General features: G+C 42.9%; 1 protein-coding gene and 1 pseudogene across 7 annotated transcripts in view; both read right to left on the bottom strand.

The window, feature by feature from the left end:
- Positions 1–1,669, bottom strand: part of TMEM135 (transmembrane protein 135) — a 262,469-nt gene extending 260,800 nt beyond the window's left edge. For 5 of the 7 annotated variants that reach the window (XM_077964170.1, XM_077964168.1, XM_015115383.3 and 2 more), the window contains exon 1: positions 1,340–1,669. Coding sequence is in view for 3 of the 7 variants with exons in the window: in XM_015115377.3 (XP_014970863.2) it covers positions 1,340–1,480 (141 nt within the window). In the remaining 4 variants the exon portion in view is untranslated. The remainder of the gene's footprint in view (positions 1–1,339) is intronic. The other 2 variants (XM_077964171.1, XM_077964169.1) reach the window with 1 other exon arrangement.
- Positions 1,670–10,671: 9,002 nt separating this feature from the next.
- Positions 10,672–18,724, bottom strand: LOC114672374 (heterogeneous nuclear ribonucleoproteins C1/C2 pseudogene; annotated as a pseudogene).

Genomic DNA, 18,724 nt, shown 5'->3' with positions numbered 1-18,724 from the left:
AAGCAGATAAACATGAATCTTTGCCAAAGAAAATCGAGGAAAAAATTTCCAGCTCCAATAATAATTATTGGCCTCTACTCTAGATCTTTATTATTCAAAGTGCAGCCCCCATCATCAGCATTACCACGAGTTTGTTAGGAAAGCAGAGGTTCAGGCCCCACCGGGACCTCATGAATTAGAACCCCCATTTTAACATAATCCTCAGAGGATTCCTAACATACATGAAAATTTGAGAAGCATCAGTCTATACAATAAAAATGAAATGGATGCCTGCAACCTCCGACAAAGTCATCACCTTCTCCTGTGTTATCTCTGAAATACATAATCAGACTTTTCAAGAAGTACTACAGATACAGCCATGACACACTTTCAGGAACATTAGGGTATAAATCTAAATTACTTCAATGAGAAATAATAATTGATCATCTGCTGAATATCGAAATTCTTAGAAGACATACAAAAAATATGATCTGTCTTCTTAGGACACAAACTCTGTAAGCCAAGAAAACGAGACAATGCACTTCAATGGCCAAAGTAATAATAAATCTTTAATATCAAGGATAAGGTTATTGAAAAAAAGATTTTGGCGAGAACATTGAAGAGCATCTTTAATAGTCCTCAGGGTTACATATACATATTGCCAAATATTTCCTATTAATTGGCCCGTATGTAAAGCTGTGTAAAAGGTCCTAGGTGACACAAAGTCAGATGTCCTAACCAAGTTCACTCACTGAAATACTGGCATCACCCTTTAAATCACCACACACAATCTCAACCCAGGAGTCTGTTCTGTGAACTTGCAAAAACACTTGCAAAACCCCAAATCACAATCCTACCATCTCAAAACTGAGTCAAGATCTGAGGCCACAGGGACTTCAGGGTCAAATATGCCTTCTTCATTTAAAAAAAAAAAAGGCAAAATAAAACAGGGGAAACCAGATGAGGAAAGCTTGCAGGTACTTCTCATAGCCTCGCTGACCTACAAATACCTCTCCATCACAAGGCAGGCCAGAGGAAAATAACGCTGGTCTTTGAATTAACGTTTTTAAGTGTCCTCAACTTAATTCTAAAAGTTGGGAGCCCATCCTCTTCCTAGCAACAGGCATTCAGATGACAGCTCAACCTCTAATTCCCCTCCTCCTTCTCCCTTGCAGGGATTGGTATATCCTCCCCAAGCGACCTCCGCCTTCCCCCCACCGGCCCCCCAAAACACTCCGACCCCTCCAAAAGAGAGCCCGACACAAGGCAAGTCCCCCAGAGCCCCTCGGGATCACCAACTGCAGCCCCTGGCCCATCCTCCACATTAAACTCGCCCTGCGGGAGGGGTGACGGGTCTCACCAAGTACAGAGGAGCATAGATCTTCAGGGACTCCTCCAGGGCGCCCCCGGTGATCTGCAGGAAGGAGACCCGGCAGGAAGGGTGCCAAGTGTGGCCAATCTCATAGCAGTTATGAGGGATGGACTTGCTGAGGGCCGCCATGACGAGGAACAGCGCGGAGGAGACGGGAGGGGGAGAGCCTGCGCCCTGCAGGGAGGGGCGCCAGAGCCCAGCCGCCAGCCTCTTGCCCGGCCAGCAGCCGGAGGCGCGGAATGGAGGGGAAAGGTCACGAGAGCGGGGTTACTCTGGGCCAAAGTCCTCGGATGTTGAGCGCTCGGCGTATCGCAGCTTAAGGGGGCGGGACGTGCACCGGGAGGCGGAGAGAGGCGGCGCGTGCGCGCTCCCTCAAGAGGCCTTCCGCTGGGGCGCGCTCCCGCGCGGCGGCGCAGCTGGGTGAGCGGAGGTAGAATGGATCTTCGCCCCCAGAGCCGAGGCTGTAAGCGAGGGAGCGCAGCTCGGGGACGCGCCGCCTCCCCACCCACGCAATGCCGTGCCAGGCTCCGGGGCGCGAGCGCTCTGGCAGGTGCGCAGTAGGAGGTGGCTTGGGTCAAATTGTGCTTCAGCTTCCAACGCCAAGCCAAGTAGAGCGGAGGGGAGTGGAAGAAAGGGATTAAATGAAATGTCTTTGTTGGGAGCCGCTGGAGGAAGAGGGTTGCCAGAGGAATGCCTGAGACAAACGTCCTCCCCAGCACTACGAGCTCGCCTTCCCGAGAGCCCCAGGTAATAAACAGCTACGGCTGCCCGCCAGTTGCAACTGAACTGCCCGCAGGTGCTGGGCTTTCCAAGCTCTGTGGTACCTGGGAAGGCTTGAAAAGTCTCAGCTATGCTCACACCCCGACCGTGTGTGGGGAAGGGCAATAGGTGATCCAGTCCAAACCTTACGCCATGGAGCAATCCTGTCTACAGCATCCTTGATAGGTGCTTGTCAACCAAACACCACACACAGTAGAGGCGGCAGTCGTGTGTTAGAACGCAGACCTGGGTAGGGAGCTTGGCCAACAATTAGCAAGACAAGGGTCGTGTGTTGCTTGAGTCATATAACCCCTCAGTCAATTTCCTCGCATATAACAAACCTACCAGTTTCTTTGGAATTCTAAATTCCATAGTCTCTTAAAGCAGAAACGAACTACCTTTAGAAGAATTGCATTCTAATCTCCTAGTCTTCATTCATTCATCTACAAATATTTACTGAGTCATTACTATTTTCCAGGCACTGTGCTAAGGAAACAAACAGAAACAAGAGACACGACAAGGTATTTATTTTCGCGAAACTAGCATTCTAGAGGGAGAAGACAGCAAATAAGAAAGAAAACTGAACAAGATAATATCAGATAGGTGTAGTTGTCTGAACAAAATAAAAGAGAAATACTCAGATGAAAAGTCCAAAACAACAATGGCAAAAAGATAAAAGTGTCTTTCTCTCAGGTAAAGGTAGGCAGTCCTAGAATAAAATGGTGGCTCCATAACGATTAGGGAATCCCAGCCTCTGTGACAGTTTGCTATGCCATCTGCTACCTGTGATTTCCACCCTGACTTAGAAAATAACTCTGTCACCTAACATGACATCAACATGCTGGTCAGGAAGACCAGCAAAAGGGGAAGAGAGGCCAGGCACGGTGGCTCACACCTGTAATCCTAGTACTGTGAGAGGCTGAGGTGGGTGGACCACTTGAGGTCAGGAGTTTGAGACCAGCCTGGCCAACATGGTGAAACCCCGTCTCTACTAAAAATACAAAAATTTGCTGGAAGTGGTGACGCGCTCCTGTAATCCTAGCTACTCAGGGGCTGAGGCAGAAGAATCGCTTGAACCCAGGAGGCAGAGGTTGCAGTGGGCCAAGATCACACCACTGCACTCCAGCCTGGGTGACAGAGAGAGACTCCGTCTCAAAAAAAGGGGGGGGGGTCGGGGGAGAGAAGGGCATATTTCCTCTTTTTAAGAAAACTTCCCAGAAGATCCATACAAACTACTGCGACTTACGTTCCTTGGACAAAGCTTGATCACATGGCCACACTTCATTGCAAGAGAGGATGGCAAATACAATCTTTTTTAACTAATTGGACAAATACCCAGCTAACATTTGAGGTTTTATTACTGAGCAAAATGGAAAAAAACAGATATTAGAGGCAACTAGCAGTGTCTGCCGTAGTTCTATGTCTCTGGCTACCCAAATATCCGGGCATATCATTCTTTCTACAGACAGATATACCTTCCCTTTTCCAAGGAAGACTACCTAAAATCCCATCCAGTTGCTGAATCCTAGCCAAAGTCCAGAATATTCCTGAGGACCAGATGCAGATCTCAAAGTTATCCTCCCCCTCAACACATCCAACATACAATGGTAGAATAGGAACAAGATAATCACAATTTTTTTCAAATCTCCAATTCAGAAACTAAGAAGATCAAAAACACAGCATAAACTTACCCAAAAAATTACAGAAATACCAGTGCAGGCTTATTTTTTTCAGTAATCCATTCCTGAAAATCTATGATCCTTCCACAAGAAAATGCTAAATAACAACTTAGTTTTAAATGGGAAAAAATAAAATGCATTACATATCAACCAAAAAATTCTTAAGTATTTAAAATATAGTATCAAATATTAACAAAAAATATCATGTTAAGATGTACAATAGTACACAAATAACATCTTATTCACCAAACAATTAATATGGACTGGGCACGGTGGCTGACGCCTGTAATCCCAGCACTTTGGGAGGCTGAGCTTGGTGGATCACCCGAGGTCACAAGTTCAAGACCAGCCTGGCCTATGGTGAAACCCCATCTCTACTAAAAATACAAAAAGTAGTCAGGCATGGTGGTGGACACCTGTAATCCCAGCTACTCAGGAGGCTCTGACAGGAGAATCACTTGAACCTGGGAGGCGGAGGTTGCAGTGAGCCAAGATGGCACCACTACACTCCAACCTGGGCAACATAACAAGACTCCGTCTCCAAAAAAAAAAAAAAAAAAATTGTTAACTCTCAGTTGTTTCTGAATGTAATAGCACAATACAGCTTGCATGCCTGATAATAAACAATATGTTTACTATGTGGGCCCAGCAATTACACATTAATAAATAAGGAAAACTTAAAATTACAGTTAAAACCAGGTAGTTTCTTTTAGTTAACTGTCTTTTGTTTGTTTTGAGACGTGGTCTCTCCTGCCCAGGCTGAAGTACAGTGGCACAATCATGGCTCACAGCAGTCCATATCTCCTGGGCTCAGGAGATCCTCCTGAATCAGCCTCCTGAGTAGCTGGGACCACAAGTACACCACCACACCTGGCTAATGTTTTTAAATTATTTGTAGAGATGGGGTCTCCCTATGTTACCGAGACTACTCTTGAACTCCCTTGGCTCAAGCTGTCCACCCATCTCAGCCTCCCAAAGTGCTGGGATTACAGGTGTGCACCAACACACCTGGTCCTAATTAACTGTTAAATAGAGACTTGAAGCATAAAGAAATTTGAGAAAAACGGAATGGTGCCAAGGAGGACAAAGCTGATGAGTTGGGTGGCAAATGAGGTGATTTCAGGGAAACTCCCAAGTTCAAAAGAAAGGACAACTCTTATCTTTTCTAGTGCTGCTATGCAGATTCCAAAATACGAAGGCATTGATAAATCCTCAGGGGAGATGATTTATGCTTTAGGATGCAAAACAAATTGCAAAAAGGAGCAGTATGCAGTAAACCAGTAGCTTACATTTGTAAATTTCTTTATATGGTATTATAAGATATAGCAGGCTGTTTTTTAAAAGAAAGCCTTCCCATCATGTCACCATTAAGTTTAAAGATAATGTTGTGTCCAGAATTGGTGGGTTCTCGATCTCACTGACTTCAAGAATGAAACCACAGACCCTCACGGTGAGTGTTTCAGTTCTCCAAGATAGTGTGTCTGGAGTTCGTTCCTTCTGATGTTAGGAGGTGTTCGGAGTTTCTTCCTTCTGGCAGGTTCTCAGTCTCACTGGCCTCAGGACTGAAGCTGCAGACCTTCACAGTGAGTGTTACAGCTCATAAAGGCCCTGCGCACCCAAAGAGCAAAAGAACAAACCTTCCACACTGTGGAGGGCAACCAGACCAGGTTACCACCGACTGATTCCTGCAGCCTGCTTTTATTCCTTTGTCGGGCCCCACCCACATCCTGCTGATTGGTCCATTTACAGAGAGCTGATTGGTCCATTTTACAGAGCGCTGATTGGTCCATTTTGACAGAGTGCTGATTGGTGCATTTGCAATCCCTGAGCTAGACACAGAGTGCTGATTTGTGCGGTTACAATCCTTTAGCTAGACACAAAGTGCTAGCCAGAAAGGTTCTCCAAGTCCCCACTAGGTTAGCTAGATACAGAGTACTGATTGATGTATTTACAAACCCTGAGCTAGACAGAGTGCTGATTGGTGCGTTCACAGTCCTCCACCTAGAGACACAGAGTGCTAGACAGAAAAGTTATCCAAGTCCCCACTAGGTTAGCTAGATACAGAGTACTGACTGGTGTATTTATGAACCTTGAGCTAGACACAGGGTGCTGATTGGTGAGCTAGACACAGGGTGCTGATTGGTGTATTTACTATCCCTTAGATTGTAAGAGTGAGGCTCCAGCATGGCAGGATGCAGGTCCTGAGCTCTGCCCTGCAGGGAGGCAGCTGAGGCCCAGTGAGACATTGATGGCAGCGTGGTGGGCGGGCACTGCTGGGGGACCCCTCACACCCTCTGCAGCTCCTTGCCAGGGTGCTAAGCCCCTCACTGCCCTTGGCCGGCAACGCCAGCCGGCCACTCCCAGTGCGGGCAGCCGAGCCCACGTTCACCCGGAACACTCGCTGGCCCACGAGCACTGTGGGCAGCCCTGGTTCCCACCCGCAGCTCTCCCTCCACACCTCCCCGCAAGCAGAGGGAGCAGGCTCAGCCCCCAGCCAGCCCAGAGAGGGGCTCCCACAGTGCCATGGCAGGCTGAAGGGCTCCTCAAGCGCCACCAGAGTGGACGCCAAGGCAGAGACACCGGGAGCAAGGGCTGCTAGCACGTTGTCACCTCTCAATGTTAAACATTGCATCTGCATGGGTTATTCATTCTTTTAGGCTGGCTATGACAGTGGTTTGATTGGATACTTTCTGGGGGCTTCATTGTTTCTTCTTTTTCATTAAGAAAAGGCGAGGAGGGCTTTAGCGTTCATCAACAAGGTGAAGCAAATAATTTCTCTAGGCCAGGTGCGGTGGCTCATGCCTGTTGTAATCCCAGCACTTTGGGAGGCTGAGGCATGCAGATCACGAGGTCAGGAGATCAAGACCATCCTGGCTAACAGAGTGAAACTCCTTCTCTACTAAAAAAAAAAAAATACAAAAAATTAGCCGGGCGTGGTGGCGAGTGCCTGAAGTCCCAGCTACTCAGGAGGCCAAGGCAGGAGAATGGCGTGAACCCTGGAGGCAGAGCTTGCAGTGAGCTGAGATCAGGCCACTGCACTCCAACCTGGGCGACAGAGTGTGACTCTGTCTGAAAAAAAAAAAGAGTTTCTCCAATGAAAGTGCACAGTGAATGAAGAAAACTATTCTGGCAATTTATGATGGAATTCAAAGGCTTTGAAGAAACGCCAATATGAAAATTGTTGCTCCTTTCTGTGTGTTGGAAGAATGAAAAAAAAAAAAAGTTGTTGCCCTTGTAGGATTCTAGTTTTGCTGATGTCAATGAAAAAGAATGGAAGAGCTCTTAGGATCTAATGCAGAGGATTTAACGACACTAAACTAGTTTAGATCTACATGCAATCATTGTAGAAATAATTATCAGGCACAAGTACGATGGCAAAGTATGGCAAACTCGAAGTATGACATTGTAGTAGCTCTTGATTCCAGCAACAATCAATAACCAAGCTTTTCACAACAGTTACATATGATTCTGATTTTCTTTTCTTTTCTTTTTTTTTTTTTTTTTTTTTTTTGAGACACAGTCTTGCTCTGTCACCCAGGCTGGAGTGCAATGGCATGATCTTGGCTCACTACAACTTCTGCCTCCTGGGCTCAAGCGATTCTTCTGCCTCAGCCTCCCGACTAGCTGAGATTAGCAATGCCCACCACCACACCCATCTAATTTTTGTATTTTTAGTAGAGATGGGGTTTTGCCATGTAGTCCAGGCTGGTCTCGAACTCCTGACCTTAGGTAATCCACCTGCCTCGGCCTCCCAAAGTGCTGGGATTACAGGCATGAGCCACCATGCCCAGCAATAATTCTGATTTTCTACTAATTTTTGTTGCAACATAATTCAGATTTTTCCTGACATCATTTGATTTAAAATATTGAGTTTCTAAGATGTAAATATAAATTTAAATATTTAAATCTGGAATATTAAAAGATAATATGCCCTTTCAGTACAAGTAGGCAGTGTGTCTGCCAATACAATTCTCTTTAAGATTTTGGGGACTTCATGTATATCAAATTATAATCCACTCCAACAGAAAAAAAAAGCCCCACTCACAAACCTCTTTGAGACAGACACTTCCCATCTTGGGCTGAGAGTCAGAAAGCTGATGGAAAACGCCCTTATACACTTAGAATTGCTTTTGTCTAGCTGAAATAGTCTAGGTAAAATGGCTTTAAATCTTTGTACAGTCTTTACAAAAAATCTGAATAGCTGCACCCTGGATTGTACCTTCCCCTCAAGGCAATGCCTTAGTTGTTTCACCATCTGGAGAGGCTGGAAGTGAAAAGCAGTTTTATTTTTGAACCCAAAGTTCCTAGACTATGTATATTTTCTCTAAATTTTGCTTAAAAATGAAATTGTTCCTTTTATATCTCACCTCTCTACATCTTATCCCATATAGGTTTTTTTTGTTTTGTTTTGGTTTTGTTTTTTTTTAATCAGTTGGCACTTTCAACAGTCTGTCTGGAAATTTCCTTAACCAAATGCACCAGTTTGTTAGATATATTTTTCTATTTTCTGCATTTCAGCAGGCAACAGTGTGGCTAAACTTTCTGCCACTGTATAACAGGGATCCCTTTTTCTCCAGCTTTTGATAGCAATTTCGTCCCTTCAAGCCTTCAAAGATTATACAAAAAACTCTCAAGTGGCCTTACAAAATATTCAGGTACATACGCTGTCTAGAATTCTCAGTGTCTATATTAGTTTCATGATGTTACCAGTACTTGGAAGCTATAGCTAAGGACACCATCCTCTCCACATTAAACCCCTACCACTCCAACCACAGAATTTAAAAGTAAAAGATTTATAATTATTCTTTGAGAGGAAAAACACAAAATCAACATGTAGATGTATACAAGGAATGCTTTAGAGGCCAGCCACATCTCTCTAAAGACAGTAGACTTATGCAATGACATATCTATAGAAGAAAAGTGTATTGACAGAATTGGAAGATAAAAAAGGAGGAGCCACTGAGGCAATTCAGGTGCATACCTGGGAGTGAGAACTGCAGCCCAGGGACCTCAGGAATTGACCATGAAATGGGATGCATAGCTTCTCCTGGACAGATGTCATTAAACAATTGACTCATCTAACTAATGTTTTCTTTCTGAGAATAAAACAAACTTTTATTGTGGTTTGGCTTCCCATGCAGATCTATCTTGAGAGAGAGAATGATTATATATTAGGCAACAGATAACCTAGTTTGTATGAGAGGCTTTAATTTTATATTGTTATTTAAAAAATTGGCATCTTGATTTATACACTCATTTATAAGCTTGTTTTATATCACTTAGCCTGAGAAAGGAAGAGCCTCCCTGATATGCTGCCAAAACCAGGTTTTTAACCCTGGTTGGTTGTGGCAATGAATTCTGTATTAGCCAAGAACGGTTAGGCTATGCTGAGATACCACATACACTGTAAATCTCAGATAATTTAAAATAAGAAAGATTTATTTTGTGTTTACACAAATTCCAAAGCAGACTGGCCAGTCCTTCAGGGCAAGGGCAACCAGTGATTCAGGAATATAGCCTCTTCCATCTGCACTGGGCCTTCTGTGATCACTTTTTATTTTTTTTTTCTTGCTTCTTTGATTTTTTATGTGTGCATAATTTTTAGTTCTTTTACATAACAGCATGCACAAAATTTAAGTGTACAGCTCGATGAATTTTTAAATTTGCCTTTACGGAGACTACTATGTGCCCTGAGACTGCTATCCAGATGAAGAAAAAGTATTTCCATCACCCCAGAAGGCTCTTTTGTGCCCCTTCCCAGTAGATACACCCGCAAACAGAGGTAACCACTATTCTCACTTCTAGCATCATAGCTTCATTTTGCCTGTTCCTAAAGCTTATGTTAACAAATGCATATGTTGAATATTTTTTGTGTCTGGCTTCCTTCACTCAAGATCTTGTGCATGTTGTTGTATGTAGCTATAGTTCATTCATTTTTATTGCTATATTGAGTTTATTGTATGAATATAGCACAATTTTTTTCATTTGAGGACATTTGTGTTGTTGCATGTTTGAACCTATTATGAATAACCCAGCAAGGAACATTCTTTTACTTGACTTTTGTAGACGTATGCTTTTGTTTTTCTTCAGCATATACCTAAGAGTAGATGTGCTGGGTCATGGGGCCAGCATACATTTAACTTTCGTGGATACCAATCACTGCTTTCGCTTTTAAGGGCCAGGCCTGGAAGTGGTTTACATCACTTCTGCTTACATCCCATTTCCAGAACTTAGTCACATGTCCCCAACCTAACCTCAAAGGAGGATGGAAAATGTAGTCCTTCCATAAAACCAGGAAACGAAAATGAAATGAGATTTTGTTAAGCATTTTGCACCATCTCTGTCACAAATATCAATTGCAGGGTCAGGCTACCTGTAAGACAACCAGCTAACCTCCACTGATTCTCTTCCATCTTTGTGGACTGTATGACTCTCTTTTCTTAAATGAATATATGTACAATAGTATAGCTTACTATAAATGAACTAATGCAAACTAATCATCATCACTTAGTGTGTGTGTATATACATGTCTGTGTGTGTGTGTGTGTATATACACATACTTTTTTTTTTTTTTTTTGGAGACAGAGTCTCACTCTGTCACCCAGGCTGGAGTGCAGTTGCACAATCTCAGCTCACTGCAAACTCTGCCTCCCAGGTTCACGCCATTCTCCTGCCTCAGCCTCCTGAGTAGCTGGGAGTACAGGCGCCCGCCACCGTGCCCAGCTAATTTTTTGTATTTCTAGAAGAGACGGGGTTTCACCCCGTTAGCCAGGATGATCTCAATCTCCTGACCTTGTGATCCGCTCGCCTCGGCCTCCCAAAGTGCTGGGATTACAGGCATGAGCCACCACGTCCCGCAGTTTTAAATTTTTAATAAAACTTTCAGTCATCATAATGCTCCTTAAAGACAAGATCTATTTCTGATTCATCTTTATTATCTTCTGTACCACATAGCACAGTGTCTTGTACACAGAACATTTTTAATATTTAATAAAAGAAGACTTGGTGGGAGGGAAATTTGAAAGCACTGTACTCTTGTTAAGGCCTGTTGAGGTGGCTCATGCCTGTAATCTCAGCACTTTAGGAGGCCGAGGTGGGTGGATCACCTGAGGTCAGGAGTTCGAGACCAGCCTAGTCAACATGGCAAAACCCCGACTCTACTGAAAAAATACAAAAATTAGCCAGGCGTGGTGGCACGCGCCTGTAGTCCCAGCTACTCGAGAGGCTGAGGCAGGATAATTGCTTGAATTCAGGAGGCGGAAGTTGCAGTGAGATCTCACCACTGCACTCCGGCCTGGACGACAAAGTGAGACTCCATCTCAAAACAAAAACAAAGACAGCAAGTAGGCAAGACTTTTACATTTTAAATTTATTAGCTTGTTTGTTTTTGTTTTACTTCTTTAACTCTCCTATTAAACTTTCAGTTCCTTGCAGACGGAATCTATGCCCTATTTGTCATCGTTGTATTTTCCTTAACCACCTAGCATACTTGTGGTGGAACTAAAACATTTTGAGGTGCCAGGCTTAGTGCCTCACGCCTGTAATCCCGGCACTTTGGGAGGCCAAGGCAGGCAGACCACCTGAGGTCGGGAGTTCGAGACCAGCCTGACCAACATGGAGAAACCCTGTCTCTACTAAGAATACAAAACTAGCTGGGTATGGCGGTGCATGTCTGTAATCCCAGCTACTCAGGAGGCTGAGGCAGGAAAACTGCTTGAAGCCGGGAGGCAGCGGTTGTGTTGAGCTGAGATTGTGCCATTGCACTCCACCCTGGGCGACAAGAGCAAAACTCCGTCTCAAAAAAAAAAAAAAAATGTTTGAGGAAATGAATGACTGACTCCGGTATATAATTTTTTGTTTATTGCTCCAGTCTATAGTTTCTATAAATGACTATTTTATTTTATATTTTATTTGGAGACAGAGTCTCACTCTGTCTCCCAGACCAGAGTGCAGTGGCAGGTGAGCCACCACGCCTGATCTTTTTACACCATTTTAGATATTAGGATCTGTCAGGCGGGCACAGTGGCTCAGTTCTGTAATCCCAGCATTGTGGAAGCCCTAAATGGACGGATCGCCTAAGGTCAGAGTTCCAGACCAGCCTGGTCAACATGGAGAAACCCCATCTCTACTAAAAATACAAAAACTAGCGGGGCATGGTGGTTCACGTCTGTAATTCCGGCTACTCTGGGGGAGGGGCGGGGGGCTGAGGCAGGAGAATAGCTTGAACCCGGGAGGCGGAGGTTGCAGTGAGCCGAGATGGCGCCATTGTACTCCAGCTTGGGGGACATAGTGAGACTCAGTTTAAAAAAAAAACAAACTTAGTATGATCATAGCCTAACATCAAAAGCTTCCTCTCCTCTCAAACTACCTATGAGCATACAAAACTATCCATACCTGTCACAATTCCACAGTTGCTGCCAATTACTTTTCTTCTATGATATATAATTGATGTAATTTACTTGGGCCTGAACACTTGAATTCATGGAAAATAGAAACATTATGATTTTCTTCTCAACGGCCTTGGCTTTCAATTATCCTTAATCATAACCTTTGTAATAAATGATTATATTTGATAGACAATACAATAGCAAAAGAAGAGTTAGTTACTTTGTATTCTGCCTACCATTCACTCAGATTGCAACATTTGCCCCTAAGCACAGAGCTTACCCCTTTCCTTATCAGAAGCCTCTGCCAAACCTGGAACAATGTCTTACTTGTTGACCATATTGTGACTCTCAATTACTCATTCTGGGATTTGCTATGTCCTCAGTGTTCTTATTGCTATGCTGTGTGCCTGTTTTTGATGGTGAGGCACCTCTTTCGTTTCACAATTCCTTTGAAAATCGCTGCATGACATGCAGTACCAGCATTTTATTTTACTTTGTGAAGGTTCTACTGGTTTTTTTTAAACAATACTTTTTTTTTTTTTTTTAACTCAAATACTTAAAACAATTGCAAGTACTTTGAAGTCAGGGACCATCTCTTGTATTTCTTTGTGTGACAGATGGTGCTCCTAAGAGGTTATCAATATAATCTTTTAAAAGAAATGCTATTGTTTGCTTTTTGCAACTGACAGTCTCACTTGCAAAACTGAGACACATTTTTGCTGTAATTCAGAGAATTGATTTTTATCAAATATATTAAAATCTCCAAACTGCAATTTCCTCCAACATTAACGCAGCCCCTTTAGTGCCTATCCCAGGATCTACTAGATAGGCACACTCAAACATTTGTTGGATTAGTAAAATGCAGAGATTATATATACTTATGTAGTTAAACCTCTATAGATAGCACTCCACAGTAACTTTCTTATTTGAAGACTCAAATAATGGGCCCTATATTTTTTCTCTCTCTAAAGTTTTCAATATCTGTTTTCCCAAAGTCTTAAGTACATGTCCAAACATGCTCATCAGTCATACTCTTGCACATTACAAACACTACAAATTCCAAGATGATGCAGATACTTTTTATCAAGGATCTTGTCACTTTCACAGGACAACTCAGTATCCTATTATAGTTAGAATCAAGTCCAAAGGCAGAGGTTTTTCCTTATTAAGATTACTTTGTGGCCAGGCGCGGTGGCTCACGCCTGTAATCCCAACACTTTGGGAGGCAGAGGCAGGTGGATCACAAGGTCAGAAGATCGAGACCATCCTGGCTAACACGGTGAAACCCTGTCTCTACTAAAAATACAAAAAAATTAGCCGGGCGCAGTGGCGGGGGCTTGTAGTCCCAGCTACTTGGGAGGCTGAGGCAGGAGAATGGTGTGAACCCTGGAGACGGAGCTTGCAGTGAGCTGAGATCGCGCCACTGCACTCCAGCCTGGGTGACAAAGCGAGACTCCATCTCAAAAAAAAGATTACTTTGTAAAAGACAAACTAATGTGCAAGAATTTATTTGATGATCTGCTTTTAATTAGAATAAGACATAATAATAGTTGAAGACTTCCTTGCTTACAAAATCTCTTTGGATTAGTTTGTAATCCCTTCTGGAAATATATTTTCCATGTGGTCTGATGGACAAAGCCATCTGTTATATGCACTCAAACTAATGCATATTTCCTTTTTTTTTTTTTTGAGATGGAGTCTTGCTCTTTCGCCCAGGCTGGAGTGCAGTGGCGCAATCTTGGCTCACTGCAACCTCTGCCTCCCAGTTCTCCTGCCTCAGTCTCCTGAGTAGCTGGGATTACAGGTGCATGCCACCATGCCTGGCTAAATTTTGTATTTTTTTTTTTTTTTAGTAGAGATGGGTTTTCACCATGTTGGCCAGGCTATTCTCCAACTCCTGACCTTGTGATCTGCCTGCCTCAGCCTATCAAAGTGCTGGAGTTACAGGCATGAGGCACCGCACCCAGCCAATAATGCACATTTTCTATCTGTTTTTAAAAACATTATCATCTAGATTCTTTGTATTTTGTGCCTATTCTCATGTTTGAAGATTTAAATCCTTAAAATACTACATTCCATATACTTTTAGTCTGACTATAAATTAGCAATATTTTTAGAAGTCATTTTGGCAGGATCTATAAACAGTTTACTTTTTTTTTTTTTTTTGGAGAGATGGGGGTCTCCCCATCTTGCCCAGGCTGGTCTCAAACTCCTGGGCTAAAGCAGTCCTCTCGCCTCAGCACCCAAAAGTGCTCGGGTTACAGGAGTGAGCCACTGTACCCGGCCCTATCAGCATTTTAAATGTCTCTATCCTGTGATCCAACAATTATACTTCTAGGCCTCTATCCTATAGAAATACTAACAAAAAACTTAGTCATGCATTATTTATAAGAGCAAAAAATATTTAAAATAATCTAAACGTTCATGTTAAATAGACATGTATAAACTTATGATATATTTATATCATGGAATGCAGATAGCAAAAAGGATAAGGTAGATCTGCACATGCCAATATTGAAGAATATTTATGATATTCAATTGGGAATAAAGGGAAAGAGAGCACAAAGTATTTTACATAGAGTGAGCTCACTGTTTAAAGAATAAAAGTTGGGTGTGTGTATATATTTGTATATATATTTATGTAGTCATTAAAAACGGTGTAGGAGAATATACAAAAAATAAAGGGGCCAGGTGCGGTGGCTCCCGCATGTAATCCCAGCACTTTGGGAGGCCGAGGCGGGCAGATCAACTGAGGTTGGGAGTTCGCGACTGACCTGACAAACATGGAGAAACCGCGTGTCTACTAAAAATACAAATTAGCCGGGCCTGGTGGTGCATGCCTGTAATCCCAGCTACTTCGGAGGCTGAGGCAGGAGAATTGCTTGAACCCAGGAGGGGGAGGTTGTGGTGAGCCGAGATCGTGCCATTGCACTCCAGCCTGGGCAACAAGAGTGAAACTCCATCTCAAAAAAACAAACAAACAAACAAAAACAAATAAAGGGATAGGCAGAGCCCTTTCACCTTTTACTTTATATATATATATACTAACATTTAATTTTTTCCCAACTAGTATGCGTTATTCCTACATTCCAATACTTCCTTCTAAAGAAATTTTTCTTTTGTTAAGAGTTTATTTTTAGGTAATGAGTGTTAAATTTTCTGAATGTATAATTATTTTGCCTTCATTCTACCACAAACTAATGATAATTTTGTTATCCAAAGAATTATAGGCAGAGCACAGTGGCTCACACCTGTAATCCCAGCACTTTGGGAGGCCAAGGTGGGTGGATCAACTGAGGTCAGGAGTTCAAGATCAGCCTGGCCAAAATGGCAAAACCCCATCTCTACTAAAAGTACAAAAAATTAGCTGGTCGTAGAGGTGCTCACCTGTAATCCCAGCTACTTGGGAGGCTGAGGCAGGAGAATCACTTGAACCCAGGAGGCGGAGGTTGCAGTGAGCCAAGACCACTCCAGTGCATTCCAACCTGAGCAACAAGAGTGAAACTTTGTCTCAAAAAAAAAAAAAAAAGAATTATAGATTCCCAGTAAATTTCCCCTCAGAGGTGTTCACAATATTCTCTGATGGTTGTTTGTATTTCAGTGAGGTCAGTGGTAATAGCCCCTTTGTTGTTTCTGATTGTGTTTATTTGAATCTTCTCTCTTTTCTTCTTGATTAGTCTAGCTAGCAATCTTTCTATTTTATTTTTCAAAAAACCAGCTCCTGGATTCATTGACTTTTTGAATGGTTTTTTGTGTCTCAACCTCCTTCAGTTCAGCTCTGATTTTGGTTACTTTTTGTCTTCTGCTAACTTTGGGATTTGTTTGCTCTTAGTGCTCTAGTTCTTTTAGTTGTGATATTAGGTTGTTAACTTGAGATCTGTCTTTTTGATGTGGGCATATAGTGCTATGAATTTCCCTCTTAACACTGCTTTAGCTGTGTGTCCCAGAGATTCTGGTATGTTGTATCTTTGTTCTCATTAGTTTGAAAGAACTTCCTGACTTCTGCTTTAATTTCATTATTCACCCAAAAGTCATTCAGGTGCAGGTTATTCAATTTCCATGTAATTTTATGGTTTTGAGTTTTTTTCCCTAAAATTCCTGGTTTAATAAGGATTTATTTTGAGGAAAAAAGGTCCCAAACATCAGGTTTTTCACAAAAATAATCTACAGTATCAACTTTAGAAAACAAATCATAAGACAATAACACTGTATTTCTGGAGGATGCATTTGACATGCCAATTCTCATTCAAAGAAATACATTGTTACATTTGTGTTGAACTGCCCCACACAGCACACTTATGTGGGGGTGTAACACACATACTTCTAAGTCAAAGCTTCTTTCAGGAGCTACTCAACTCCTGAGATTGCTTTTACAGTTAGGGAAGCATTTACTGAACTTATGTATGAATAAAAAGAACTGTACTCCCTGCATAACAAGAGATTATTTTGGAGACAGTTGATAAAACCCATACATCCTTTTTATTGTTAAGTCACAAACAGGTATCAAAATTAAAAGCAAAAATTACAGGGTAAGACTTAATAAAACTACCAGGAGCATCATAGGAATTGAAAATGGGACTAGGAGCAGGGCAATAAGAATTAATGAACAGAACAAGTACAAGGATTTGGAGAACAGTGAGCATGTGCTGAAGATACTAGGGGAGAGGATCTGGTGAAAATTTTGATCTTAGAGAAGCACCTAGGTAAATAATGGGATAAGAGTTCCAGACCTCACCATGTGCTTAAGAATTATCCTTGCCAGGCGCGGTGGCTCACGCCTGTAATCCCAGCACTTTGGGAGGCCGAGGCGGGCAGATCACGAGGTCAGGAGATCGAGACCATCCTGGTTAACACTGTGAAACCCTGTCTCTACTAAAAATACAAAAAATTAGCCAGGCATGGTGGCGGGTGCCTGTAGTCCCAGCTACTCGGGAGGCTGAGGCAGGAGAATGATGTGAACCTGGGAGGCGGAGCTTGCAGTGAGCCGAGATCGCGCCACTGCACTCCAGCCTGGGCAACAGAGCGAGACTCCGTCTCAAAAAAAAAAAAGAATCATCCTCACCATTGGCACTGTCTCTGTCATTCTCTCCTTCCTCAGCCTCTTTTTCATCATCCTTGATCAACTCCAGCTGGTCATCCCCCATCTTCAATATCATCATCATCTAGTAGGTTCCCCTTTCAGGAGAGTCGCCTGCACCCCCCTCAGAAACTATCTTCACATTAGTCTCATCTCTCTTCGTGGAACTGATGGCTCTGCTCCTCTTCTGCCTTATTCCTCATCTCTACTGCTTGTTTGCTCTGTTCCTTTTCAATTTTTTCCAGGAGATAATCCACCTTTTGTTTTATCTGTTTCAATTCCTTCTTAATGGCCTGAAGACCATCTCCTTTCAACTTTCCAGACTTGGAAGATCCCCACTATTCACTCTTAGAATTGAAGCTACTTTTGGCCCTTCTTTCTCTTTGTTTTTCTTTTTTTGAGACAGAGTCTCACTCTGTTGCCCAGGCTGGAGTGTGCAGTGGTGTGATCTCAGCTCACTGCAACCTCTGCCTCCTGGGTTCAAGTGATTCTCCTGCCTCAGCCTCCTGAGTAGCTGGGATTACAGGCATGCGCCACCACACCTAGCTAACTTTTGTATTTTTAGTAGAGATGGGGGTTTCACCATGTTGGTCAGGATGGTCTCGAGCTCCTGATATCATGATCCACCCACCTTGGCCTCCCAAAGTGGTGGGATTACAGGTGTGAGCCACCGCACCCAGCCACTTTTGCCCCTTCTTGAGGTGTTTCCTGATACACAGTGGTGTTTCAATGGTACTACAGCCCAAGCAATAGGAGAAAAAGGAGGAACATGCGCTCAGTAACTGTACGTCCTGTCATAATAATCCCACTGAAAGTCATAGTCCAAATCAAAAGAGGAGCCATATATCTCTGCTACAGATCATTTCACACCTGCTTTCCTAGGTTCACTTTTGGCTCTGCAGCCAGGATATCTAAAAACCTGGCCAGCAATCATTCTGCCATTCTCTCCTGCTACAGCAGCCTGGGCATATCTCTCATTAACATACTGAACAAAGGCAAAGTTCTTATGAACCGAGGAACCCACAATTTTGCCATACTTTGAAAAGATTGCTTCCACATCAGACTTCTTGACTGCAAGAGTGTTGAGATTCCCAAAGAACACACAGGAGTTCATGGAGCAGAGATCTGTCTTGTTGGTAACATTGCTGGCCATTGTGTTTGATAATAAGATTTCTCATAAAGCTGAAAACAGGATGGGGAAGGAGAAAAGGTTCGATTATGAGTCTCCTACTCCTGGGTTCTATGTAGAGACAGCCAACTGCTGCTTGAGGTTGGCAGCAACAGGCCACAACAACTCAGTCTTCATCTCTTCACAAAATGCTGAGTGAATTTCTTAGTCTTGATTTCTAATTGTTCGTTCTGTGGTCCAAAAGATTGTTTATTATGATTTCAGTTCTTTAGCATTTGCTGAGGAGTGTTTTATTTCCAGTTATATAATCGATTTTTGAGTATGTGCCATGTGACAATGAGA

Source organism: Macaca mulatta, chromosome 14, assembly GCF_049350105.2.
Source record: "Macaca mulatta isolate MMU2019108-1 chromosome 14, T2T-MMU8v2.0, whole genome shotgun sequence".
Lineage (NCBI taxonomy): Eukaryota > Metazoa > Chordata > Mammalia > Primates > Cercopithecidae > Macaca > Macaca mulatta.
Note: the sequence above shows the minus strand (reverse complement) of the source record. Positions and strands in the feature narration are given on the sequence as shown.